Source organism: Tamandua tetradactyla, chromosome 18 (genome assembly GCF_023851605.1).
Source record: "Tamandua tetradactyla isolate mTamTet1 chromosome 18, mTamTet1.pri, whole genome shotgun sequence".
Classification (NCBI taxonomy): domain Eukaryota; kingdom Metazoa; phylum Chordata; class Mammalia; order Pilosa; family Myrmecophagidae; genus Tamandua; species Tamandua tetradactyla.
In genome coordinates, this window is record NC_135344.1 from 18,713,773 (window position 1) to 18,736,315 (window position 22,543).

The window sequence follows — 22,543 nt, forward strand, 5'->3', positions numbered from 1 at the left end:
TGAGCAGTGCTGGAGCTGAGTGTCTCCCCAAATAATCAAGCCTGGCTACCTCCACACCCCACTCCAGAGTCCCTTTTCCCGTTCCAGCCCTTTCTCCTTTCTCTGCTTCTAGGGACTCCTCCAACCAACATCTGTCCTTTAATCGGAGTCTAAAGGACTCACACCTCAGCGCTACTGACCTTTTGGGCCAGATGGCCCTTTGCTTTGTCAGCTGATCTGTGCATTGAGAGATTCCAGCAGCATCCCTGGCCTCTAGCCACTAGATGGCAGAAGCAGCCCTCCTCCCCTCCCCCCACCAGTTGTGACAACCAAAATAGTCCCAGATATTGCCAGTATTTGGCGGGCAAAATGCCCCCTGGTTGAAAGTCGCCAAATTAGAGTATCCCAAGGCAAAAGTTAAACAAAAATGTCAGTGTTTTCCAAATTTCAGAGATACATTAAGGTCTCTGAAGTTTTCTTGAGGCCCACCCATGCCACTTGGCTTAAAGAGGTGTGTTCGCTTCCCTCCTCTAAATATTCACCATTGTTTTTCCACAGCCATCCCCTGCTTTCCCCTTCAGAGCCTGGAGGACAGGAGAGGTAAGCCTGTGCCTCGCCCAAGGATCTTTTCCTTTTAGAACATGTACGTGTCCCCTATTTTACTCAACAGGTTATCCTTTCACATACGTAAAGGATTAGCACAAATGCCTCTCATATAGTAAGCACTCAAAAAATAGCAATTACCACTCACCCAATGCGTGTCCCTGGTAAATCATTTTCTCACTCTGGACTTCAAGTTTCTCATCTGTATAATGGGATGCTACACTCAGAAGATCTTTTTAGGCCACAGCTTGTACTAATTATTTCGTAATAGGATCACTTTTAATTCCATACTCAGTTTGGCCTGATTAATTAATTGCAAGTGGAGACATTTTCAGCTGGGCTAGTAAAAGATATATGTTGGATATTAGGTTCAGGGACACCATAATTAATTTAGCACGAATGCACTTGACACTTAGAAAAATGTACTTTATAAAGAAAAGAAAATAGTTTAAGCATGCACAGCTCACTTAATGAAATTACATTTTTAGGCTGGGCCTAAAATGAAAAAGATTGGAGAAAGGCTCATATCAGACCTGATTTCACTATAAGCTTTTATGTGGTTGGCTGTCATTCTAGCACTCCCCTGTCCTTTCCTCCCTGGGATGAAAAAGAGGAAGAGGCAACAAGAGCTGATGAGCAGGAAGCAAGGGAAAGGGGGAAGTAATTATTCTTAGTCCATTTTATTGTACATCAGTTCCCCCCAGAAAGCATTTACAGACAACAGTACTTTAGTAAGTAGATTACTTGGCTCTGTTTCAAAATAGCAAATCCAACTTAATGGAAAAAGAACAAGACATGTAGTTCAATAATATTTATTGTTGGCAGCATAAAAGAATTCAATATTGAACTTTCAGAGCCAGAAAACAGAAATCAAACTTATTTACAATGAACATCAGAGAAGAGATGAGGGAAAGAATGTCATAAAATTTTCAGTGTGTTCTAATTCATACATGAACTTCATAAGTGAATTCATATATGAACTTGCAACACTGGTAACTTATCTGACCAACTTTACAAATTCCTATTAACTGTAAGTTACAAACTTACTATCAAAAGTAACTACAATCATAGGCTTTGAAAAAAAAGTGTCAATGCACTTACTTATAACAATGTAATAGCTTTATAGTTATATTTTTCCAAAAGTTTTTTTATAGTTATATTTTTCCCATTTCCCACTATCACATTAAACAAGCAGACTCACAAAACACTTTTATTGGCTATAGTGAGAGTCCCTGCGCAGTGTAAGTCCCCGGTATCAGATATCCAAAACCTTGTTGAGTCAGTTAGCAGCCATGCCACCAGCCTAGGGCCAACCAGATAAGCGGGTGGGAATTCTATGAGAAGTGAAAGTCATTTTTTAATGAGATCTGAGCTTCTCTTTTTGGGAGAGGCATGGGTTGCACTTTCAGCTACTCTGGGTCAATAATTCCTTTTCCAACATTTCAAAATCTGAAATGCCCTGAAAACAAAGTTTTTCCATAAGCTGGTGGCACACTCATTTAGCAGCAAAATTTGACCACGTGAGCTACTTAGAGTCTTTGTTTATCCATTTTGTGTGAATATTCTACATTGGGTCACAGAAATAGTATAGTGTTGGTATATGGGGCATTGCCCCAGGCCCCATCAGGGCTTTCCATAGCATACAGTATGCACAACATATTATCTTTCTAAAGTCTGCAAATTCCGAGTTGTCCCCCAGTGTTGAGCAGAAGGAGTTGTGGCTCTACAGTAACCGGTGCCCGTGTCCAAGTTTCATTGTGGTCCCATGCACCAAAGATATTTGTCTTTCCAGGAAATGAGAATGTCTGGAATGTCCTGTCTCCCAGTGAGGGAAGGCAGAGCTTGGGAATGAGATCTTCCAGACCTGCTTTACAGACATTTTCTTTGTGAAAATCTGTATCTGCATAACCCAATGCATTGCTCGTCCATTCCTGCCAATAACTATGTATAGTGTAACAAATGATGAATAAATATTTTTCCTCTAAGGTGATTCTTTTACACTAAAAGCATATGTCATTCTATTTTATTTCAAAAAAGGAAACAAAAGCAAAGAATTGGAAAAGAAGGCCTTCTTAGTGTGAAGGCTTCTTCCTGGTCCAGCAATATTAACCATTTATCCTATTTAGAAAGTAGTTCTCTGGATGCAGAGTCCTATAAACTCTGCATCCACAGAAAAGAAAATGGGACTTACAAAGAGCTTTGACACTTATGGAGCACAGAACTTGCCAAAGAAAATGATGTTTCGAGTTTTGTTGTGCCTGACGATATAAATAAATGGGTGGTCAGCATTGAACTCATCTTTGTGTTGCAGGATTCGTGACCCTGGCACCTCTATGGAATCCCCCCCATCCTCAGTTATTTCTAGACATGCTCTGTGGATAACATTTGATACGGCCACTCCCTTGGTCTCTGATATTCCAGAGAAATCAGACGTATTTTCATTAAAAGTATTTTTCAACCCTAGGTTTTCCAGACTACTCTTAAGATCAATAACTCTTTCCATCTTAAATTTTGGGATGGAAAGTTTGACTTTGGCACTGGCCATGGTGCTGGGATTGGTCCACTGCTGCAGTGTCTCTGCGTTGAGTTCTTTTTCAGCCTGAAGGACAAAAAGGAGAGGGAAATTTTTCACATCTGCAATTGCAAACGATCCTACTCGATGACCAAGCATAAAGTGTCAATTTTGTAACTGTGGGTGCACCATCAAAGGTGAGAATCAGTGCTGCAGCTCTTGTCTTTGGCTCGTTTCTCTTATAAAAATTCGACCCAGCATTGTTTTCCTCTGCCTCAGCCTACAGCAGAGCTCCCTTTGCTTTATTCTTCATGCATGTATCATTTTGGAGGCTTGGGATTTTTGTGATTGTGGTTATAGAGTACCTCTATAGAGTCAAACACACGGCTCATCATGTCACATAAACAATAGTGAAATAAATATGACATTAAAAGGGTTTTATACATAATATTTCTTGAATGCTTATTATAATTTCTCTACTAGGAAATCCAGAAAATTCATGTACTAGGCATGGCACCAAACTGAATAGTAAATTAAAGCTGCAATTGTTCTTTTTAAAATGAGGATCTGGAATGTCTCTAAGGCATTCTTTAAGGTCATAGGTGGTGAATGTGTCCATTGCAGTCGGGTTTAACAGTGAGAGGTGAAATGAAGCAGAAAAGTATTTCATCATGAAATCCCTCATGGAGCAAATCTTAGATTGTCCTTTCCCTTCCAATCTCTTCACCAGTTAAAGAGAAAAACCGAGTGCAATAACGAACAATAATACTTTGTTACTACCATTGGAACACAACAAATAGTCCTTTGCACCAAAGCTATTCATATGAAACCTATGAAAATCAGGGATAGGGCAAAGTCACAAGCTGTTGGTTGTTCTTTAATGGGGTAAGGGGCCGTTCGATTCTCTTGCTAAGCAGTGATGATTATTTTTCAGGGGACACTGTTTCATTTAAAACAAATTATTAGGACCAAAGGATTGTTATAAGTAATTAGCTTTAAGGAGCCAAAATGTGTATTCTCTTGTTCATTTACTACATGGGGGTGGAGGGCGAGGAAAGGGGAAAAAAATCCATCCATCACTCAAAAAGACCGCCTAGGAGGAAATTTTCCTCCATTGATTACATATTCTTGCATATCCCTTTCTGAGACTCAGAAGATCATTTTCTTTAGTTCTTAAGAAGAAAACAAAAATGGTGCTTGCGATCCCTATAGATTGAAGAAGGATTAAAAGGGAAGAATGAGGTATAACAGAAAAAATGAGATTTAACAAACAAGTATGGCTGCTGAATCACTATATTAACATTCTTTCTAGTCTCCAGTGTTTTGGAGCAGCTAGAAGGAAAAATTTGAGATGATGGAATGGTAGCCCATGACAAACTCTGGGATCTGTTCTGTTAACTATTTGTTGAAGTGTGCTTTGAAAATTATTGCTTTTTTTCCTTCCTTGCTTTGTATATATGTTATATTTTACAATAAATTTTTTTAATGTAAAAAAAAAATGGTGCTCGCGTGAGGGTATTTGAAGTAAGTAAGGTAAAATCCAAGACACTTAATCACAGCTGAATGTGAAAATGAGTTCAGGGCATGGAGTGGCCTAAAGAGCGAGGACCATGGTTCTAAGGAAAATGAGGGCAGGAATGACACTCAGCTAGCAAGGGGATGGGTGAAACATAAAGAAAAATGAAGCAACAGATAAGTGGAGAGCAGGTCAGACTGGCCCCTGGGAAGGCAGGGAGCAACTGAGGCACCACTAAAGAAAGATAGCAAGTGTCTCCCTCCCTCCTTACCTTTTCCAAGCCCGTCGACCCATCCTCCACGTCCTTGGGCAGCAGGATGAGCATGCTGAGGTGCTTATTCTGAAACGGAAGCTCGATGATCTTACAGCTGATATCATCGATGTGGCCCAGACAGAATGTGGCTTCCATGTGCATCATCTGCACTGGTTTGGTGTCTGTCTGCAAAAGGAGAAGAAATTGTGCTTTTCTCACTTTTCTTCAGACAGGCACAATACTCAGCTTTTGATGACTTCACCAATTTAGCCCTTGAAGGAGACAGCACAGGATGTGAAAACGGGTCTAGTAATGTCACCAAAAGTTCAGAGGCTGACAAAGGCAACTCAAAGGAAAAATAACAGCATCTGCATTCAAAAGGAAGGTGAATCCCCGCGCAGGGCATGACATGGAATAAAGAGAGACAACTGTGTAGCTACAAGGTAAGTAACATAACCCAGCTAATGTGCCACCTGAAGTATTCAATTAGACTGAATACTCAACACAAGTCAGATTACAGCAAATGAGACCGCATCAGATCATTACGTAGATTCCCGAGTTTTCCTAGTTCTCTTAATGAAATGGGGCCATTTCCCAGTCTCAGTTCTTTGGTTCCATTCATAGAAGGGGCACTTCACCTATTTACTTAATTACGTTTGACGTGGAACATGAACTCATTTTTCACACGTCCAGTGGGAATGTGCCTGCCCAGCCAAACAGACTTCGGACTCTTCACTGTAGTGATTCCCAGGGATGTAGGTGGGCAGGCTCTGCATTTCAGTTCACAGACAGCAAGCACCTCACAGCCTCTGGTGAATTAAAATACCAAGACCATGTGGTTTGCCATGAAAGATGAGAACACATGCTCACAGGGGAGTTGATCAGCTGCGAGCAAGAGGCTCAAAAAGTCAAGTTTCATGATGGTCCAGGAGTCTCAATGTTGGGGCTGCTTTGTTTTCTCTCTTTCTTTTTTTTTTTTTTTTTTTTTTTTTGGTGAGGGTTTCCAAATATTTATTTTCCAGTTAGCAATTTAGCTTTACCCACTGGGTTTGAAATTCTGTGTGGTTTCACTCAGCTCAGACTTTGAAGACATTCTGGAAAAGAGTGAGGGTCTCTGGATTATGGTTCTTTTTCTATCACTTACCACCCAGCTGTCAGTTCCAGGAAAGGCCCTTTACCTCCTGTCACCTCCTTGTCGTCATTGGACTGAGTTTCTACAGTCCCCTCTGTGCTGGGTATTTTTCACACCTGTAGCTGGGATCCTTTTACTGTTACAGGCTGCACCACCTACCTTGTTGACTCTGAAAGGGCATTCTTTCGTTTCTGATTCAGGAAATTTCTTCATCCACTTTCCATCGAAGTAAGCGGCATTAACCACAAGGATTTTAGTCTGATCATTTACGCTGTTGTCGGCTAAAATATTCTCAAAGCGACCTGCAAATAATTTTAGAGACCATAATTTGCACAGAGTTATTTTTCCAAACCACATCTGCTATTCATGTGCAGTCCACTCACTGGCATTCAGCATTTACTAGAGTAACAGCCAACATAACGCCTGGCAGGCCAAGAGCCTCTAATTCTAGAAGGCCTTCTTTCTCCCCTCCACCTTTCCACAACTAGACTTAACCAAGGCGAATGAAGGGGGAAAACGAGGAAGAAGAAAGGACGAGAAGGAAGAAGAAAAACACAAACTACCATTTTTAATGCTGATCCCATGCCAGGGGATGCGCTAAGACTCCCATACACAAAACATCTTTCCCGTTAGACGTGGGAAGCTGAGGATTGAAGAGGTAGATCACTTCCCAAGATGTCACACTAGCAAGTCTGGATTCTGGATTCAAAGCCACATCTTTCTGATCCCAAAGTCTACACCCTTGAAAGAAAATGCACAGGTGCCTGCTAAATACTTGGCATTGCACTCAGCATTTTCACATATACTGTCTCACTTTTTTCATAACCATCCTATATCTCCATTATATCTATTTTATACTTGAGGAAATTAAGCCTTAGAGAGACCATGATGGCTAATCTTACATGTCAACTTGGAGAGGCTACAGGACCCAGCTATGTAATCGAACACTAATCTACATATTGCTGTACAGGTATTTTGAAATTAGTTGACTTTGAGGGAAGGAGATGACCCTCAGTTTTGTGCATGGGCCTTAGGCAACAGCTGAAAGCCTTCATAGCAAAGTCTCAGCTTTCCCAGGGAAGAAGAATTTCTGCCTCAAGACTACAGCTTCTACTCCCTGCCTGAGTTTCCAGGGTGCTATTTGGTTTTTGGTTTTTGTGTTTAGGTGCATGGTCTGGGAATCGAACCCAGGTCTCCTGCATGGAAGGCGAGCATTCTACCACTGAACCACCTGTGCACCCAAGGCTGCTGTTTAAGCTCTACAGATCTGCACTTGCCAGCTCCCACAGTCATGTGAGTCAATTCCTTAAAGCAAATCTCTTTATGTGGCTATGAATACATATAATCTCCTATGGGCTCTGACGCCCTGCGACCTTCCCTGTTGGCCCTGCTGGAAAGCACATCTGACTCTCAGAAGCGCCTACCCCTTCCCACAGCCCCCCTCCTTGAACGGCACCTGCTGGGGGCAGGCTGTTTGCCCCCAGGTCCTCTATCATCATCAGCTGGCTCAATCACCACCAGAATTGCTGTAGAGCTCAAATCCCTGACACCCAAAACAGCTCAACATTAATAATTTCTTCATACAAATCACAACGCACATTAGAATAGCACTTGACATGTCTACAAAACGTTTTCAGCTCCCCAGTCTCCTCCAATTTTCCCACCAATGCTGGGGCCAACTTTCCGGGCCTGTCTGGGCAGTGGCACAGCGCCCAGAGCTCCAAAGCACCCTGTGCTTGGTTTAATGCTCTGCCATCTTAAAATTCTTAATACGTGTTTTAATAAGGAGCCCTGCGTTTCTATTTTACACTGGGCCCCACAGATTACATAGCCAGTCCTGTCGATGCTAGATGATGTATTGATACATAATATTCTTATTCCTACTGGAAGAAACTGAAGGCCAGAGGGATATAGTAAGTAGCAGAGCTTCAACTGAAATCTGAGCTTCTGATTCCAAATTCAGAGGACTCTTCACTAAACTAGCTTTTCTAGTCAATCCTTAAATTTATTAAGATTTTTAAATAAAAGGTCCTGCGAGAGAAAATACAATTATTTTGTCACTATAAAAGCAAAATAATTACACAGAAATTTAAACAGGAGCTTCTTTCTGGCTGATAATTTGTAAAACTGTGCTTAATCTGGTGTTACTCATACCAAAGTATTTTTCTTTACATACGAAACCAAAGAAACTTCATTTCAGTTGCAAATATACATGTATGTATACACGTGTGTGCGTGTGTGCATATGTATGTGTGGCTACCATATTTTGGTATAATCTAATTTGGTTCTCACAATAACCATGTAAGAATTAAATTAGATAGCATATGCCCCATTTTACAGTTCAGTAAACTGAGGCTCCTGTCCAAATATCATACTTAACAAGTGGCAGAGTCTGGATTTGAACCCAGGTCTCAAGCAACTCCAAAGTCCATGTTCTTTCCAAGTCATTGCCCTGCAGGTGGAGCCCTGGAGGAGCATATCCTGCCCATCTCACAGGAGACGTGCTCAGCCCCAAAGGTCAAGGGCCCCAAAGTCTCCTTTGACCCGCAATTCCCTCCATACACCTCACTCTTCACGAGGAGGTGCTGTGTCCTGACAAGTCCCCCCCACCGACAAATGTAAATGTGTCCCCTGAGAAGGGGGACATGGTCACTGATGAGCACCCAAGCTCCAATTCCCTTCCAGCAAGGAGGACAGGTCCCCGGGGATTGTAACAGAGGGAGGAGATGAGTCAGGGAAGGGGAAGGGAGGTGGGAAGCACAGAACAGAAGGACAGGGCCAGGGAGGTGCTGCCAAAAGGACCCACGGCTCTGCGGGGCGGGGGGGTGACATTGGGATGGGAAGATGTGGGACCAAGGACAAGCTATGAGTACGTCTGTTTTCCCCTATATGTATATTTGCTTTCCTAAGACCTTTCATTTCTTTTTCATAATAAATGGGTAGAATTTTAGAGTTGGAAAGTGATCTCTGGGATCTTCAAGTTATAATCCAGTCCCTTCATTTCCAGATTGGGAAAGTGGCCCAGTGATGTTGGGTGATTTGCACAAAGCTTCACTTGGTTAGAGACTCAGCTGAGCCTCCATAAAGCACGTGGCAGGTCAAACACAAACAAGGCAAAGTAGAACAAAACGGAAGCACCAGGTGTTTCTGCCAAGTGATGAGATGATGTAAGAAGTGCCCAGGGATCTAAGTTATTGAAATAATGTGATATTAAAAATACCCAAGGAATTTTCCAGATTTTCAATTCTTTTATACCTGGCTGAAAGATTCTTGAAAAAGCAGGGTCTGTTTTACCTAACAATTTGTAGAAGAACAAGTAAAGGATACTTGCCATCTGTGAGCTCCTTAATTGATGTGTTGATTTGACCTTTTGTTTCTTCCAATTTATCTTTGAAGTCTACAGTTTCCATTTCTTTTGGGTAGGGTCTCTTGGTGGAGCTGATGAACTCCTGAAAAACATTCAGTTTATAAAATCACAAAATACTTAAAGTCTGCGGTCAAGGTATTGCATTGGAGTTTTAAATATCTATTAGTGTGGATGCATTTTCAAAATCTGTAACACTATATGAATTGATACCTTATGTAGAAATCAATGGATTTTCTTTGTATTAGATGTTTATTTTTTTCACCTATAAGACAATATCAATTATTAAATGCATCCATCGATTTAGTATCAGCTTTAAGGGAAAAAGAAAAATTATGTATTTAAATATACACAGAAATTATAATATGGACTTCAATTTCAGATACATTAAAACATTTTTAAAATGATGGTCTTAGAAGACAGGAAATGTACAGAAACGAGACCTCTTAGAACAGAAAACTCTTATCCTCGCTGAAATCAATAAATAGTCTATAGATCCCCGCTAGTCAAAGTGTGCTCCAAGGATGAACACCTGAGACCTTATGCAAATGCAGAAGCTCGGGCCCCATCCCAGACCTACTGAATCAAAATCTGCATTTTAATAAGACTTATCATTTAATAAAATTATCATTTGATAAGATGATTCATCTGCACATTAAAGTTTAAAGCTTGGTGCAGCAGAGAACACAGCCAGGGTTCTAACTTTAATCCTGTTTAAAATGCAGAACTCTGGGTCCCATCCCCATTGAACTTGATTCAAGATCTCTGAGGTCAGGAATTTATTTAACAGACACCCAGGAAACTTTGACACAGGTGACATTCCTCACACCGCACTTATTTGTACTATAACAATAAAGTTGCAGATGCTATACAGCCAACAGATGCAATAAAAAGCAGTATTAAAAAAAAATTCCCTGCAGCTTCCAGTTTGGCTGAGATAATCCAAAATGTGGAATGGATATGCCACCAAAGTAAAGCATAGCTCAATTAAATGCAAGGCCAGCTTGAATTTCATCAGAGCAGCCAAAGTCTTAGACAATTCAATTCTGCTCATTGCAACTCAACCTTGGGCTGACTATTGCCATTGACTGGGAGAGCTGGTGGCCATGTAAGGACATCAGAGAGCCTCAGCAAGGTGAAGGGACTCCATTATCATCAATGCATCAGCGAAAATGTATTAGGCATCTCCTTAAGGACCCCCTAGGAAGGGAGCTTTTAAAAATTTCCCATGCCCAGGCCCCAACTCAGGAGTCAGGTGTTTTTTTATTTGTTTGTTTGTTTGTTTGTTTTTAATTTCCCAGGCAATTGCTGGACAAAAAAATGACTAGATAGATCTTCAAGCAACAAGAATGAACTCATGTCTAATGGCCCATGTCCTCAAAAGATCTCAACCAGTAAAAATAAATAAATAAATCTATTGAAGAAAGTAAGTAAAACGATAGCAAAATATTTAGCTGCTAACTTAGTTTTTGTATTTGGAAAGTGTGAAATTCTGACCATATACCCATGAACTGGATCAGCTCTATATTACTCAAGTGCAAAAGGAAACTCCATAATCCAGGCTTTGGTTGGGTTTTTCAGATAAAAATTTTAAACAGAGTGTAATTAATCTGGGATCAAATATAAGGGTACCACAGTGTTCTTGACATGATAATTGTCAAGAAATGACTGAAATTAAACATCCAGGGCTGCCTGGTGTAAACACCTGTCTGAGTTTGGGTCACTTTTTTAACTGTGACCAGCCCAGTAAAACAAACAAAACCAATCTGTGACTGATGGAAACTGTTAATTCATACAATTTTTACTTTTCTTATTGATTTTGAGGAATATCAGGAGAACATGTGTGCAAAAGCCAATGAAAGGGAGAATTTAAAACATTGTCCCAGGCCATATGCCCTGCTGTGTCAAAAGAAAGAGATTTAAATCATGAGCTGCCTTACATCTATGGAAATTAATTTATTAGAGATTTCATTACCCAGTTCTCCACTTCTCTCAGTGAAGAAACTAAGAGGAGGGAGTGTTTGAGAAGGAAAGGAGAAGCCACAAGCTTCTCTATAATTTGAACCAGAATATGTCACTGTAATTGATTCCATTTACACTCAGCCTCTCCGTTAAGAGTGGTTTATTTTCATAAGCCTCAAATCATAAATGAGCATCTTAGAAATGAATTTCACTGAAAAACAAAGGTATAGGTCAAATGAGGTGAAAATGTCACTTTTGGTCAAAAGTTAAATCTTGTTAATTGCTTTAAACAACTCACCATAGAAGGATTCAGAGATTTGTCTAAATAAAGCCGTTTGATCAGTTTCAATGAGTAAAAGGAACTAAGTTTGTTTACATCTGATGTCACTGTTTGAAATCCAAACGGCACATCCTTGACATTTTCAAAATGAAGGACCTGTTAAGAGAAATGTATTCATTACCCACATAGCATCACCTCTCCCTGCTGAACTGGAGGCATGAGTACTGTCAGCCTGCTGGGGGAAGACAGCCTGTCCCTGCTCGTGTCCCCACAAAGCAATCAGCTTATCAGCTCTAGAAAGAAAGGCTGTTTAATCTCAGAATGATCAACATCGAGTAATGATGGAATGGAATTAGAAGGTCAGTCACCTATCTCCAAGTAAATATAGGTTTAAAACATAACAATTTTAAAAAGCCACCTTATTTGATGATCTAAGAACTTTACAAAACTAGATTTCAACCATTACAAGGGCAGATAGAAACCCAAAAAGAATAAACATATAATTCTATTCATCTACCACTCTTTAAAATGCTTTAATATATATCTCCTTAGTCCATGCTTCTCAAATGGGATACACAAGCCACATAATTAAACACAATCCATCTTCTTATTTATCCATGTTACTTGATAGTAGATAATTCAGTTATTTCTGTATTAAAATAAGATATATTATAGAGTGAAATGCAGTTGAGCTTGCATCTTACAAATAAAACATGATGGTTTAAATAAATTTTGTGCCTAAGGTAGACTGCTTTGTCTTCTTTCTTAGGATAGAACAGAGAGTATAGATTTATGCTTTATTTTATGGTCAGGATTATTTGCAGTGAAGCATTTAATAAACACCATCTTGATGGATCTTTAAAATAAAATGGATGTAGAAAGATGTGGGGTGACTTGCTGAAGGCCACCGGTTAGTGGAAAATCTGGGTTTTCCATCATAACATAGTGCCTTCCCTAAACATGGGCTGTAAGAAAGATAAATGAGGACATTTTAAAAATAGGTCAAGTTGTCACAATTTGCAATGGATGGAGGTGATTCAAGGGTACTTTCGACTGATGAAGGGAACATACAACAGAATATTGAGTGACTGCAAGAAAGAATAAAGTTGGAGGCATGCAACTAGGTGAATGAATCTTGAGGACAGCATGTTGAGAGAAATAAGCCAGAAACGAAAGGACAAATATTATAACACTTCACTAATGTAGACTAACTAAAATGTGCAAACTCTGAGAATTAAATTCGAGAGCATAGGTTATCAGGGGAAGACTTACTGCAAAGCTTCCTAGATTGTAAACTCCTACAACAGTCACATCTCTTCCTGAGTTGTAACTGTTATTTCTAAATTCTGAGATGCTGAGCTCTTTGTGTGTAACCTGGTCATTCCATGAAACCCCGGGTGTCTGTGTGACACCTGAGACTCAGAGCTAGAGTTCTGCATCTATGAAAGTCAGCATTTAATAAACATGAAACCCTGCACAGAAATTGTTTAAAAAGCTGTAAAAGGTATCAGACTTCAATTATAGATATGAATGAAACTGACCTGGTTAGGACTAAGATAAATCAGAATACAGAGTAAAGAATTATATTGAGTATGTTTTAAAACTTCAACTTCTGTGTGACACCACAGGAAGAGATGTTGATTTGGTGCAAAATTCGTATTTTCTGTAGCACACTATCTAACAACAAGTATGGTCAGTTTATTCGAACACCTTAATTACACTAAAGCTTTAGTAGGGAATGAGGTCTCATTGGTTTGTACAGATTAGTGTGATGCCCCAAAACATCCCAGAGTAAATTAGCCAGAAAATAAAAAAGTATTAACAAAGTCTCTTAGAGGGACTTGGGAAAAATGTGAAAATATTAAACTTCTCCACCTGGAGAATTCTTGATATCCTCACAAGCATTGGGAATTATCAATTTAATAGGCCACACCCCCGATTTTGGGGCTTAAACTTATGATACTTATTCCTGAAAAGAAGAAGCTAAGACTACTTATAATTATGCCTAAGAATCACCCCCCAGGGAACCTCTTTTGTTGCTTAGATGTGACTGCTCTCTCTAAACCAACTCTGCAGATAAACTCACTGCCCTACCCCCTACGTGGGACATGACTCCCAGGGGTATAAATCTCCCTGGCTTCGTGGGATTGAGAAAGGCTTTTTGACCAAAAAGGGAAGAGAAATGAAAGAAAATGAAGTTTCAGTGGCTGAGAGATTTTAAATAGAGGCAAAGATAATTCTGGAGGTTATTCTTACATATTATATAGATACCCTATTATAGTTTACGATATATTGGAGCGTCTAGAAGGAAATACCTGAAACTGTTGAACTGTATTCCAGTAGCCTTGATTCTTGAAGATGATTATATAACTGTGTAGTTTTTACAGTGTGACCATGTGATTGTGAAAACCTTGTGACTGACATTTCCTTTATCCAATATGGACAGATGAGTAAGAAAATAAAGACAAAAAAGTACATAATAATGGGGCATATAAAGGGTATGGGATGTTTTAGGTGGCGTTTTTATTTTTATTCTTATTTTTATTTTGAGGGGAGTAATGAAAATGTTCAAAAATTGATTGCGGTGATGCATGCACAACTACATGATAGTCTTGTGAAGCATATATTGCATACTTTGGATGATTATACAGTATGTGAATATATCTCAATAAAATGCATTAAAAAAAAAATAGAGCCTGAGAAATGTCATATCTCTCAATTCTAAGCAATTCCGGCCACAAAATCCCCATCAAATCTTCCCTAGGTGCTACCTACAGTTCTAATAACCGTATTCCCAGTTAAAGCAGGAATGAGGTTTGGGGCTTACCTGTCCAATTTCGTTTGCTGTGTCACCTTTGGCACCTACTTGAGCAAGTGACAGAGAAGTGGAGAGACAGATTGGAGAAATGAGGACATTGCCTGCTGGCTCCTTTTCACACAGTTGTTTGTACAGGTCAACTGCAAAAGCCGAATTTGCCAGTCGCAGGGCATCCATTGTGGGCCTAGAACCAAAGGCAAGGGAGAAGTTCGTTTTTAGAGCTTCCTTCCAGTGTTCTGAAGCCGCATTCTGCCTACACCATAAACATTCTATTTCCAGAAAGTAGTGGTCTTGGGTAGAAGAAAGGAATGAAGTCTTAAGGGAATTCAACAGCCAGGCCAGTAAAGAAACCTCTGGGAAAATGTCCTAAGGTCTGAACAGCCCGAACTGTGAGCCCCTCTGTGCCCACAGCTGGGCCTGGAATCTCCAAACCCAGCCTCCCCGGCCACAGGGGCCATTGTCCAGAGCCCAGTGGTCACGCCTCTCCCTCATCCAGTGGTTAGGACAGCAGACAGAACTGATCAGGCAATTGGTTTGATTTATCACATATTATTTCCATTAGGATATAGGCTAAACCATGCAACTAAACATTTCAAAGCACTCGAAGCAATTTTGCATGGTTCTATTTAATATTTATGCCGCGGGAAGGTGTCTGGCGCTTAGTGATATCTAATCAACAGTAGCTATTGTTATTTTTCTTGCTAGCACACACCCACTGTGTGCAAGATGCTATAGTAAGTGCTGTGAAGTTCAGTTGAGTCCTCCTTTTTCTGAGTTTGCAATCTCTTTGGGAAGATTTATAGATAAATAACTGGAACACAGGGTGTTCCATGCCACAGAGTGGTTGAGCAAGTAATATGAGAGCTAAAGAGAGAGAAAACAACTTCAGCTTAAAAAATGAGGGAGTCTGGTAAAACAGCTACTCGTCATCGAGTCATGTCGTAGAGCTCCCTTCTATTGCAGAGATTCTCAAAGTGTGGCCCATGGACCCCTGGTGGTCCCTAGGAGCTCATGAGCTCAACCCTGTTTTCATAATAATACTTAGACATGATTTTCCTTTTTCATGCTCATCCTGTCATTAATACACAGTGTTTTCCAGAAGCTTCATGATGTGTCTTCTATTAAGCTAAATGTTAGAGATTTATAGAAATGTAAAAAAGTATCACCCTTCTCATCACGTTTTTTTAGTTCAGAAAAGAGGTTTTTTTTTTCATAAAATACGTGATCCATACTAATATGCACTGGTAACATTATTGTCACTTTTAAACAAATTAGTAAATAAATATTTCAATTTTTTTTCCATTTTAATTTCTAACTTGGTAACCTCTGGTAGATATAACCCTCATTTAAAAAATGCCCTTTGGAGTCATCAGTAATTTTTAAGATTATAAAGGGCTCCTGAGATCACAGAGTTTGAGAACCACAGTCCTGATGAAGCCTCTAAGTTATTAACCAAGCCCAAAACACCAGTGAGGGCATAGCCCCTCCCAGAAGCAGAGGCTGAACTGCATGGGCCCTGCGGTCCTGCCTGAGGGATAGCATGTGCCTAAGAGACACAGCTTGAAATCACTACCTCTGGGGGACCATGCCAGGCTCGACATATCACCCCAACGCAGCCAAGCACAGGCACACAGGCGCGGAGCTGGGGTACGGCACTGAAGGTCTCCAGGTAGGACCTGCTTCCTGACGTCAGAGAAAGCATCACTACCCCAAGGCCATGGGCTTTCCTTAACCAAGACTCAAGAACGTGTTAAAGGCAAATGCATGACTATGAGCTGAATATACACCTTATACCGGAACAATATTCAAAATGATAAAACGTGAGAATAAAATAAAGGAGGCCCCTGGTCTTCAAATATGTCTTCAGAATTCACCCTTCCATGGGACATCTGGCTTGTGTGCATGAAGGACTCACATTTGAGTCTGAAAGAACGAGTTCATTCGCAAAATATTTCTTGGTCAATCTATCCATGCTCTGTGGCCGCCTCCACTGACTTCACCCTCTTTCTCTTTCTGTCCCTAATACGTGCAGCCAGGTATACTCAGGTCCGGTATTACCACTGCAAACCTATTCAAGGTGAAATGAAGTCAGGGTGAACTGAAGTCAGGGTAGGGCACCTGACCGTTCTTTAAGGCAGGGTCACGGGCCACGGGATGACATCACAGCCCCGAGAAAGCAGAGCAGCACGAGGTGTGCAGAGGGCAATGGGACAAAAGTGCTACAGGGCCCTCCCCAACCCACAGGAGAATTTTCTGAGATAGGAATCAGTCCCCTTGGGGCAGTGGCAGGGGCCACGGGATGCCATCACCCGCCACCCCCACCCCAGAAGAAGCAGAAGTGCCGGGGGGGGGCCAAACTTGCCAGCATGTGGCAATTTTCAACTCACCAGGCGCCACTGGGGCAGTAATCAACCTCCTTACTGAAGGGTCCCAGAATCAGTGCAACAGACTTTCAGACCATTTCTGGCTTTTTCTAGCAACAAATTTAACATGAGTCGTGCTGAATTTATCTACAGCTAAAATTTAGTAAGTACATGGAGTAATGAGTCAAACCCAGATCTTTGCAAATTGTCAAATCTTCAGCCATCTGAGGCCTTAATCATGCTGATAATAATATGAAACATGAAGACAGTGTTTTTGGCAAGAAGTAGTCCCAGGATCTATTTGCTGCTCCCCAAGAAGAGAATAATTTGACCTAATCGATAATGTACTTTCCTTTTAGTAATTTCTTTTGTGTAGAAAACCTATGTTTAGGACTTTGGAAAATCCTCCCCAGGAGTTTGACCACGAACACCTAGACGTGGATCCTAGCAGTGGTTTAAAGGGTGGGGAAATGTTCCTTTCACTATTTTGCTCAAATGAAGCATTATTCACTCATTATAATATTTTAAGATCCATTTAGATCTAAATGGATCTATGTGAATAATAGATGACTGCAGCTTTTAGCACAGTTAATTACACAATACAATTAACACTGTGTTGCAACGCAAGGCACAGGTCCAGTCTCGGTTGGAACGTGAAATCAGCACACACATCTGGTGGCAGAGTCGCCCCCTCCCAGCCCAGCCCAGTTCCCCAGCTCAGAGCTCCCTTCCCCAAGTCCCTGTCCACCACAGGGAAAAGCTCAGTGCCTGAACCCAAGCACATCTGTCTCGTCTGTGTGCTGACCATGCACTGCCTCTGGAAACTCTCCTTTGGGCGGGGGAAGGGCAGGTAGCAGCGAGTATCTACACTCTGAACAGCACTGACGGGAGCTCCACAAAGTTATCAAAGAGGGTCAGCAAGAGGGAAATGGTCCTGATGGCAAATAGCCACCAAGGAAGAAACCCATCAGATGTCCCATGGTAAATCTGGTCAGTTGATCTGGGATTAGCTCAAGGACTTAAGGACACAGTGGTCTGTTCTGTGGAAGCTCAAGGGTTGACTTGCTAGCTCGCCGTGTTGCAAGATGATCAAAGCATTTCAACAAATGGCGGTAATGTCAGCAATAACCACCAGGAAAAACATCAACCTCCCACACAGACCATTTTGCATGAGAAAATACTATAAAATTATGAGTACATGAGTAGAAATTAGCTATTCCTGTAAAAATCATACACCTAATGACATGTTCAAAGTTCTAAAATCACTGCAAGCCTTTTGCGTTTTATTATCACGTTGGGACAGAAATAACTCCTTTTGTTTTCATGAAATCCCTGAAACAATTCAAACGAATAAAGAGAATTTCATTTACAGCCCAACCTAGAAAACACTACATCTTTTAGCCACTTAAAAGTATAAAAGGCAGGGCCACGGTGGCTCAGCAGGCCAAGTTCTCACCTGCCATGTCGGAGACCCCAGTTTGATTCTGGTGCCTATGAAACACACACGCACAAAAAAAAGAACAAACAAACAAACAAAAAGCATAAAAGGCACTTTTATTTAAACCAGAGAAAAGTGAAGTGGAATTGTCAGTAGCAGTACTAACGCTGTTTTCAGGATTGATTTTAAAGGTGCCTGTGTTTGTGATATTTTGAAAAATCATAAGGCTTTAAAGTGGGATGATAGCTTTGAGTTGATCTAATCTGGCCCCACCTCTTCATTTTGCAGATGAGCAACGGGAGGCAAACAAAGATGGAGTGACTTTGCCAAGGCCACCCACCCAGGGAGTGAGAGTGACAAAACGCGAGCTGAAATTCTTTTCTTCTAGCTCCCAAGACTAGCACTTCCCACCACCCCTCACCAATTTCTTTTTGTGGAACTGTGTCAGTGCTGGCATTTGTTCTTTCCGAAGTCTCTAGAGTTTTCCAAAACGGCAATGTGTCCTGCAATACCCCTTCAGAGATACTAAGATACCCTATATGGTTTTGTTTTATCAATACAAACTTTTCCCCAATACAAGCAGCCTCCTGCTTGAAGGAACCCTTGTTCTCTTTCTGCATTTATATTGCAAACTATTATTATTATATTTCATTTTATAAGAACTCATTGAGTATCTAACGTCTGTGGAGCACTGAGGTAGGCATTAAGAAATCGAAGATAAACATCGTCAAGTCCCAGCCCCCGAGGAGCTGTGGGCCTTGCATATTCTGACAGGGAATGCAAGGTGTCACAGGTACATGGGAGAGGCAGCCAGCCCATCCTGGAGGTCTCAGAGATGCCTCCTCGGAGAAGGTGACATCTCAGCTAAGTCATACCAAAGGAGAAGTAGCAAACAAAAACGGATGCCAGAGGCAGCTGACACAATTTGGAGACAGCGACCAGTCCCAGAGCACTGGAACGTGAGTACTGGGGAGTGAGGTGGGGCGGGCCAAAGGGCACTGATGAGCAGTAAGCAGGAGCCAGATTCTAAAGGCTGTGTGTGTGTGTCTGTGATATGCCTGGAGTTTAGACATAGGAGGAGGAAAATGAAGAGCTTTGAGCAAGGGGGTGAAATAATCAGATTCACATTTTAGAAAGATAGCTCTGAGTGCCGTGGGAAAATTTTAATATGGGGGGCAATTCTGTGGCCAGGAGATGAGAATGGAGACATTAGGTTCAGCAAAAGTTAATGCAAACCTAAGATAAGCTAAAGAGAGTGGGGTGGGAAAGTGGAGTGGGGTGGAGAAATATTAGAAGGAAAGAGAGACTGTATGTGGTGAATGACTGTCAATCTGTCTCTTCTAAGATCTTTTGCAGTTTTCTTTGAAAAGATTATGCTATCATCTTTTCGTACCAAGCATAGGCTTTGAATAGAGAGAGAGATAACTGTGTAACTTGGGGCATCAATCAGCATCATTAACTTCTTTCTTTGTTGTAGGAATGAAAAGCAGAGGTACTTCTTCCTTATCTAATATTTTTAAATACTTGCAAGATTTTACATTGAGGTAGAGTTCTGATGCTTGTCCCAGAAAAAAAAATTTTTTTAATTTAGAATCTTATAATAATGTTATAAAATTTATATATCTGAAAGTAGTTATTAAATGTCAAATCCAAAAACATTGCGAAAATTATGAGAAAGGAATCCATGCCATTATCTCTACGTTCTGGGGCATTTAATTCTGTCTCAAGTTGTAATGAGATGTTTGAAATGTTGTAGTCCTTCAGATTCACATCTCCTGCTTTATCTCTTTCTCTGCTTTCCATTGAGGTTGAGATGACTAAAGCCATAAGTGTAATCTTGAAAAAAAATGCAGAGTTGGGAGAAGAAAGGAGGTGGGAAGGAGTTGGAAACTGTTAGTGGTACATAAGCATTTCCAAAGTTTTTAATGCATCTAAGCCAGCAGTCCTCAGACGTGTGGGTAGACTATTCGCGTGAGATCAAGGTGTATGGACCGAGCAACCCTGGGGCCCGCTTTGCCATGACAGTCCTAGTTTGCCTCTGTCGTCCTGATGCTAGTAACAGTGCCCCTTTCACTCCCAATCATGTTCTGATATGGACAATATATGTCCACCATACCTAGAGACCATCCACACACGTGTGCACAAACACACACAAACACACACACAGCTATGTACACAGTTCTGTTTTGTTTTTCCATTCCTTAAAAACTGCATTTCCCAGAGCCACGGTCTTGAGAACATCGTTCAGCCTAACCGGACTCAATCCCCAGACCAGGAGACGGTGGGAAAACTGTCTCCACGTGGAGGAGTAGCCAGTGCTCAGATCATGCCGGGAGAAGCCTCGCCGGGTATATCTATAAGTCCCCTCATGGAATGCCTAAAAAGACAACTTCTGCCATCTGCATTCTAACTCTAGGAAGAAAAGCCACAGCCAAATTAAGAAAATAGGAGACCTTGCAGTTTCGGCAGTGTGAAAGACTATTACAAGGCTTAAATGAAGTGATTAAGTGAGTAAATGTATGTGAAAAGTGCCTTCTTAACAATAAAGTGCAAAGCAGCCATTAGTAATCAGGTGAATTGTGTCATTTCCAATAGCTGGGGAGTCTCCCCTTGGCTCAGATGCTCCAAACATCAGAGCTACTCGCATTCATTGAGAAGCCCCACCCTGGGGGCTGAGCCAGCCCACGCCGCCTGCCAAACTCCAGCCAAACTCACCACACCAGAAAACCCAAAATCGCTGAGACTGCACAGCCTCCGGGTCAAACCACAACCCAGAGCGACTGAAGTGGCAGAACGCAAGGCGTTAGGAAGCACAGATAGAAACGTGCTGACTCAGTTTCTATGGAGCCTCTTTAGATCGGAGTAAGCATACCCCTGCCTCTCTCCACCTACCAAGGCACCCCTCAAGCGCTTGCCCTCACTGGCGGGCACTGCCAATTGGGACCCATCTCTTGGGCGGTGCAGGGAGGGATTTAGAAGATGTGTAGAGTGCCCTGAGCTGGGCGTGCAGGGCGCTGTGTGCTGCTTCAACGGGGGGCTTGCGGCTGAGACCCTCGGGGCTTCCCTTCACTCTGACAGCCCCTGCACCTCACCTGTGAAATGAGGGGCCGAGCTGAACCCCACCTCCCATCCCCAGAGCTGAGCTTCTCACCTGCTCCGACTGCGAGTCTCCGGGAAAAGCCTGACCAGCTAAATGTACCTTTAGTGTGACCAGCCATACTAAAGGAAGTATTTTTTAAATAAGGAAGCCATTAAAATAAAAAAAGACAGTCCAGTCTATGAGAAAGAAACCCTGAGCCAGCCTATTAGAAAAGTGGCCCGAGGATGTGCATTTGAAATCCTTAACTTGTCTAAAGCAGGCAGGAGCTCATAATTACCCAGGGAGACCCCTTCCTGCCTGGGAGAGTGTATGTAGGTAAAATGCTGGTTTCATGCTTTAAAATGCCAGAAAGAAAAACTTTTCATAAATCCAATTCTCAGCCCAACGATGCCAACCAGGAAAGCGAGTCAGACACTCAAATACTTTCCCACTTTCTAATTTTGGGGGTACCGCGCCCTTTCTGACACCAGCACCGCAAAATTCATTCTGGGGTGGTTTGGTTTGGTTTTTAGTCTTAGACTAACCTGAATTCCAATATAGAGCTGAAAATGTCCCCAGAAATACTTTCTCTTCTGTGAATCAAATGTTGTGCCCCCACCCCCCAAATTAAAAACCTCCTAAACATGCTGTTTCCTTGCATTCTTACCTCGTATGGTTAAGTGATTTCCTTCCCTCAGGAGCAATCCTGGCCTCAGAGGGCTGGGAGCTTGAAATGCCGCCTCTCTGGCCCGGATGTGGGGTGACAGCTATCTTTGAAAATAACCCATTAAATCGCTTTTGTTCACCGTCACTGTCGCCTCAAATCAAGAGTTACTATCAGAAGGGAAGTCACCCGCCCCGCTAAGCCCGCTTTGCTCACCTGGAGTTGCAGCTATCCTGGAAAAGGCACGGCCAGAAGCGAGGTGCGGGGCAAAGAGGACTGGACAGGAGGCAGCGCTGGGTCCGAGCGCCCCGTCACCTGGCCACGCCCGCCACGCCCACGGCGCCCACTCCTAATTTGCACTCTCTCCGTCCCTCCCTCCTGCACACGCTGCTCTTACTCACGCCTCTTGGCACCTCGCACCCGATTGAGCAGAAGTGACTCAGGCTGAAGCGGCTGTTGTCTGCAACAGCTTCTAAGGGCCAGCAACAGGCCCGGGCAGGAGGCGGCTGGTGGTGGCTCCCGCCTCAGGCTAAGCACATCCCAGGACGCGGGGGTGAGGCGGCCCTGCCGGGACCACAGG

General features: G+C 42.0%; 1 protein-coding gene across 2 annotated transcripts; it reads right to left on the reverse strand.

Annotated features, from left to right (window-relative positions):
• Nucleotides 1–1,378: 1,378 nt before the first annotated feature.
• Nucleotides 1,379–22,311, reverse strand: SERPINB5 (serpin family B member 5). Of its 2 annotated transcripts, XM_077135301.1 has the most exons (8): nucleotides 22,180–22,290; nucleotides 21,967–22,070; nucleotides 14,429–14,603; nucleotides 11,620–11,757; nucleotides 9,327–9,444; nucleotides 6,155–6,297; nucleotides 4,882–5,049; nucleotides 1,379–3,181 (listed from the first exon to the last, which is right to left on the reverse strand). In XM_077135301.1, the coding sequence occupies exons 3-8, from the start codon at nucleotides 14,594–14,596 to the stop codon at nucleotides 2,789–2,791; spliced, it is 1,128 nt and encodes a 375-aa protein (XP_076991416.1). In that variant the 5' UTR covers nucleotides 14,597–14,603; nucleotides 21,967–22,070; nucleotides 22,180–22,290; the 3' UTR covers nucleotides 1,379–2,788. The 2 variants fall into 2 exon arrangements, with proteins under 2 accessions (XP_076991416.1, XP_076991415.1); XM_077135300.1 differs by lacking the exon at nucleotides 21,967–22,070 and having other exon boundaries at nucleotides 22,180–22,311.
• Nucleotides 22,312–22,543: the final 232 nt, after the last annotated feature.

What these genes read in the sequence shown, in the direction of transcription:
- SERPINB5 (XM_077135300.1), bottom strand. Translation starts at nt 14,596, where the DNA reads ATGGATGCCCTGCGACTGGCAAATTCGGCTTTTGCAGTTGACCTGTAC. An exon ending in AATCTCTGAATCCTTCTATG is followed by an intron (nt 9,445 to 11,619) that starts GTGAGTTGTTTA and finishes AATGTTTTTCAG; the next exon opens with GAGTTCATCAGCTCCACCAA. An exon ending in GCCCTTTCAGAGTCAACAAG is followed by an intron (nt 5,050 to 6,154) that starts GTAGGTGGTGCA and finishes CTCCTTTTGCAG; the next exon opens with ACAGACACCAAACCAGTGCA.